Here is a 5,756-nt window from a genome sequence, read left to right as displayed (position 1 = left end):
TCGAGTCTTGTGCCTAGAGTAGAAAATATTATTATTATTATTATTATTATTATTATTATTATTATTATTATTATTATTAAGGGTATCAGTTGGCCGAATCATTAGAGACAAAATGATTAGCAGGGAATTTTTTCGACTCTTTACGTTTTTCCTTTGTTCCCTGAAGGGTCCATAGAATAAAGTATCAGTCAAGTACTGGATTCGATGATACCAACTTTTCCTCTCCCTTCAAAAATTGCTGTTTACACGGAACATTCATGGGACCGCTTGATCAGAAAGTCTTGCTCGTTTGGAGCCGAATCTGAGAAAGCTAAACAATACTACCAATCAATACAAACAGCAACAAAGAAATTTTTTCAAAGCGTGTAAAGCTATTGTTTATATATAAAACAAAAAGAGAAAAATGTACATGTCGATCAGAGGTATATAATTGCTGTGATAACATTTCAAGGAAATATGATGAGAATCCTCTTTGAATACCAAACAGTCAAAACACTGCAACGATATGTTATGTTAGTTTTCATCATGGCCGCTCTAAGTTGGACATGTTTATAGAATACATACACTTTATTGGTACATTGTTTTAATTATGTTTTGTTTATTTATACATCTATTAGTTGTGGTGTCAAGCTAACAAGGGAAGGCTTCTACATAGCCTCTCAGCTTGCTAAAAATAGCAGCATATCAAATCATCTGCAGTCGTTGGCACTCCGTTGCTTACGACGTCGAGGGTTCCAGTTGATCCAATCAACGGAACAGCCTGCTCGTGAAATTAACGTGCGTTCAAATTCCACCGAGTTCAACTTTGCCTTTCGTCCTTTCGGGTGTTGATAAAATAAGTACCAGTTGAGCACTGGGGTCAAAGTAATCGACTTAACCCCCTCGCCCGAAAATGCTGGCTTTTTTGCCAAAATTTTAAACCAATATTAGGTTACTTTATTTTCATCGACCCCGGGGAGATAAAATGTAAAGTTGATCCCGAATGGATTTGAAATGAAAATGTAAACAGTCTGAACAAATACTGCTAAAGAATTTTTGTTTCGGTACTGTGACGATTCTACTAGCTTGACGCCTTGTTAACGAGAACGCATGCCAAGCATGAAGTACCATCACCATGACCGTTACCACTGCATACCTCCGAGTCAATACCGCTGAATATCAAACCAAAGTTACCCAAATTGTTATTGAACTCCAAGTCAATACATTTGAACACCTAGTGGCTAATTTTTAGCGTTGTATTGGTAGCATTAAATGTCAAATTGGTAAAGTTGAATGGAGATTCAGCATCATTAAATTTCAAGTTGATAGCATTGAATGCCGAAAGTGGTAACGTTTGAATGTCAAGTAGCGAATATTGACTTGTTATGTCGATACAGCTGAATGCTAATTTAGTAATATTGAATGCAAAAGTGGCAAACGTTGATTGCCAAGGCATTAATACTGAATGCAATGTCAATACTGTATAATTTAGGTTGGCGAGGTCATATGTGCGAAGAACAGTGCCCTGGGGTTTTGTATGGACAGAACTGTTCCAGAGTCTGCGATTGTAGGAATGATGCATCGTGCGATCACGTGACTGGAGAATGCCATTGTAAGCCGGGATTCAAAGGAATTCACTGTGAAGATACTTGTCCAGTGAGTAAAGTTTCGTTTCTTCGTTATATCACTTATTCATTTGTTTTAATGTCTTCCTTCCTTCTGGAAGTTAATATATTTAATTGTTTATTAATATATTTAATTGTTTATTGATGTAACCCTATTCCTCCCACAGCACCCCCTCATCTTCGCTTATCTTCTTTTCCTTCTGTCTGTCTATTTCAACAGAATGGTCGTTTCGGTGTCAACTGTAGAGAACAATGTCCTTGTACCGCTTCCAATACTGCCAGGTGTGATTCAGAAACTGGACTCTGTTCGTGTGAACAAGGATGGACAGGTAAGATAAATGTGACACCCATTCATATATAATAATATTAGAAAGGAAAACGTTCATTCTTTCAGAAATTAGAAATGCGTGTGAAGAGACTGTCTGTTCATAATGCTGACATTATCCCTTTGCCTGTGATTGACTGCTCATAAGGCCGACAATGAACCCGGAAGCATGTGATTGGTAAGCAAGCTACTTACCACACAGCCACTCCTACGCCTTTTTAAATTGTTTTTTTTTTTTTAAAAAAAGATAATTGTAAATAGTGACGAAAACCACAAAGATCCTAATTATATTTTTTGTATAAGACCTTACCATTTTGTTTAATCTTCTCTATTGGTTATTTTGTTAATTTTTTGTTGTTTTTGTTTTTCGCAGGTGTTTTTTGCAACAGTACTTGTCCTGATGGTATATGGGGTGAGAATTGTGACCGGGTATGCACCTGTGCTAATGGTGGATCATGTGACATGAAGACGGGTAAATGCCACTGTCAACCCGGGTGGATTGGTGATAAATGCGAACAAGGTAAGATTATCTTAAATATCAAAATATCTGAGATAAGTCGTTGTTAATACAAACATTATTTCCCGAGGTATCAATCTCATATTTAGAAATGATTTTTGAAAATATTTCACCTGGTGCCAGCACAGGTGTATGGTTGAGAAGTTAACTTCTCAACCACGTGGTATCAAGTTCAGTCCCACTGTATGACACTTTGGCTAAGTGCCTTCTACTAAATCCCTTGATTGATCAAAAACCTTATGAGTTGGATTTGGTAGATGAAAACTATAAGAAGCCCGTCGTGTATACACACACACACACATGCATGTGTGTTTGTATTTCGTTGTCGTGACATCTGGTGACAGTTGTAAATGAATTTCCACGTCATGCAAGCGAGGTTGTTCGTTTACAGTCTTCCGCGAAAATATGTTCGGTCATAGGGAAACAATTGACGGTTGGCAACCGAAACGGCATGCGGCCATAGAATATCCGTCTGATCTGTTCAAGCACGGAAAATTAGGCGCTAAAACAATGATGATGATGATGATGATGATGATCGTTGATGTCGTCGTCGTCATCGTCATCATCATGTGCACGTTTGATCTCTGATCATTCCTTGTTCGCCATAAAAAACAATGCTACACCTTTGCATGCTTGTGCACAACACACTTGCGCATTTTCTGATTTTTTGTTTTTTTCTAAGACGTATTTTATTTCCTTTACAGAATGCGAACCTGGATATTACGGTTTCTGGTGTAAACAGAGCTGTCCTGCTTGCCCTGTGCACGAGGGGGACATACGTTGTAACTTACTCACTGGACTTTGCACCTGTCCTCCAGGAAAGATGGGATATCTCTGTGATAAAGGTAAGTTGGATATCGCTTTGAAGAATGTCTGTGACCCTTTAAAAGGTTTCGGATTCGAAAGATACACTTATTCTCTTCATACACAGAAAAAAAATGTTAGCGGTGTGTGTGTAGTGGGTGGGGGATTCTTTACTTCTGATGAATGATCAACGAACCATGAAACATGTTGGAACTTTTGTTTTCGTGTATACGAAGAAAATGTCAAGACATATTCATGGTTTAATGTTCAACAGTAAAAGACTTAAAAACTGCAGCTAAACTACTTTAAATTTAACTTAGATTTTAAAATACACGACATGATGTGCTACACATGAATATTTAATTTCGTGTGTGTGTATGTGTGTGTGTGTGTGTGTGTGAGTGTGTGTGTGTGTGTGTGTGTGTGTGTGTGTGTGTGTACATATATATAAATACAAGCGCGCGCACTTACCTAACTCTAAAAGATAATTTGAACCGCTCTTTTTTTGGTTTCTTTTCAGAATGTCCAAACGGTACATATGGTCTACACTGCAGTGAGAAATGCGATTCCTGTTTTAACGGTGCCAGATGTGATAGTGTGACAGGCTTTTGTCAGTGTCTTCCTGGTTGGCTTGGTGACAAATGTAACGTTGGTAAGCTTCCTGATAGTATTTCGCGATTAATTTTTTAAAAACTTTTCTTCCAATAATATTCTAGTAATAATATTAAAACGCACCAAGGTGGTGAGCTGGCAGAATCGTTAGCACGCCGGGCAAAATGCTTCACAGCATTTTGTCTGCCCTTACTTTCTGAGTTCAAATCCCGCCGAGGCCATTTTGTCTTTCATTCTTCCGCAGTCGATAAAATAAATACCAGTTGAGCACTGGGGTCGATGAAATTGATTTACACCCTCCCCTCGCACTAATTGCTGGCCTTGTGCCAAAATTTGAAACCAATATTAAGGCACTGAACGGCGACAAGCTATTAGAATCGTTACCGCGTCGGACAAAATTTCTCTCCTTTCATTTTTTCCCCCTCCGTGCGCACGTTTCCTCTGAAACGTTAAAACATTTCTATTTCTAAATATTTGAATGTAAAATTAATAACTTTAACTTCGTCGCTTTGTTTGCTTTTTACGTTCTTATTTTTAAGATTTTGTCTGTCCGTCTGTGTGTATGTTTGTATGTTTGTATGTATGTATGTCATTGTTCAGTTTCATTTCAAAATTTCTTACCAATAAAAAAAGAGACCGTTTTAAACCTAGATCCAAGGCTCCTTCATTGGAATTCCAACATCAATAACAGGGTAATTTTGTTTGTGTGTACGTTTGCATATGTGACGATTTGTATGCTTTGTTTTATGTATGTCTTCTCATGCACATAGTTGCACTTCTAGACATGCTCGTATAATACTTAAATGATAAACTTCTAGAAAGTTTTACAGATTATTACAGTTCCAGCGATGGATTGGATCTGTAGTTTTCGAATCAACTTTCTCCTTTCTAATTTTGAGAAGCCTTATGTATGTATGTATGTATGTATGTATGTATGCATGTATGTATGTATGTATGTGTGTGTGTATGTGTGTATGTATGTATATATGTATGTATGTATGTATGTCATTGTTCAGTTTTCTTTCAAGATTTCTCGCCAATAGAGAAAGAGCCGATTTTTAACCTAGATCCAAGGTTCCTTCATTGGAATTTCGACATCAACAACAGGGTATTTTTTATGTATGTACGTATGTATGTATATATGAATGTATGTATTTATTAATCTACATTACTGTTTTTCTCTATCCCTCTGTTACATTGCCACTTGAAAAAAAAAAAAAAAAAGAATGCGAACCAGGTTATTTCGGTGAAAACTGCCAGTTTAAATGCGAGTGCAGCAATGGTGGAAAATGCCGCACCAATGATGGCGCCTGCCGATGTCTTCCGGGATATACTGGTGTACACTGTAAAGAAAGTAAGTGAAGCTTTATAGATAATGGCTGATCTATCTATCTATCTATCTATCTATCTATCTATCTACTGTATGTATATATATGTATGTGTGCTTATGTACGTATGTGTATATATATTTGAATATGCATATATATGTTTGTATGTGTGTGTGTCTGTGTGTATGTAACAGATGCATTTTATACTTAACTTTAAAAAAATATTTTTGTATATTACGTTCTTTTTCCTTTTTTTTTTTTCTTTAAAATCTTGCTTTGCAAAATTCTTTCCTCTTACTATTTTGCATTTTGATAAAGGATATGTCCCGCCCGTGCAATTCCGATTTACAGCACGTAAGACGCTGCGAATAACCTCCTAAACAGGCTTTCTATCGGTAAAAAACTCTCGGAGTTGACCAATCAATTCTAACGAGTACACACCCGTGTTTCTAGTTAGCCCATGTTATTATTCCGCTATATACTATATGTACTTACACATGCATGCGAGACGGCACACATACAACATAACCTGTCATATATTTTCCTGTGTGTGTGTGTGTGTGTGT

The 5,756-nt window shown here is 37.0% G+C and overlaps 1 protein-coding gene across 1 annotated transcript in view; it reads left to right on the top strand.

Moving 5' to 3' along the window:
* Positions 1–5,243, top strand: part of LOC106878570 (multiple epidermal growth factor-like domains protein 10) — a 33,557-nt gene extending 28,314 nt beyond the window's left edge. The window contains exons 12-18 of the mRNA XM_052972604.1: positions 167–287; positions 1,411–1,635; positions 1,825–1,933; positions 2,303–2,449; positions 3,151–3,291; positions 3,771–3,902; positions 5,088–5,243. Of these exons, the coding sequence (XP_052828564.1) occupies positions 167–287; positions 1,411–1,635; positions 1,825–1,933; positions 2,303–2,449; positions 3,151–3,291; positions 3,771–3,902; positions 5,088–5,224 (1,012 nt within the window). The 3' untranslated portion in view covers positions 5,225–5,243. The remainder of the gene's footprint in view (positions 1–166; positions 288–1,410; positions 1,636–1,824; positions 1,934–2,302; positions 2,450–3,150; positions 3,292–3,770; positions 3,903–5,087) is intronic.
* Positions 5,244–5,756: the final 513 nt, after the last annotated feature.

This window comes from Octopus bimaculoides, chromosome 14, assembly GCF_001194135.2.
Source record: "Octopus bimaculoides isolate UCB-OBI-ISO-001 chromosome 14, ASM119413v2, whole genome shotgun sequence".
Lineage (NCBI taxonomy): Eukaryota > Metazoa > Mollusca > Cephalopoda > Octopoda > Octopodidae > Octopus > Octopus bimaculoides.
This window is presented reverse-complemented; position numbering and strand designations above follow the sequence as displayed.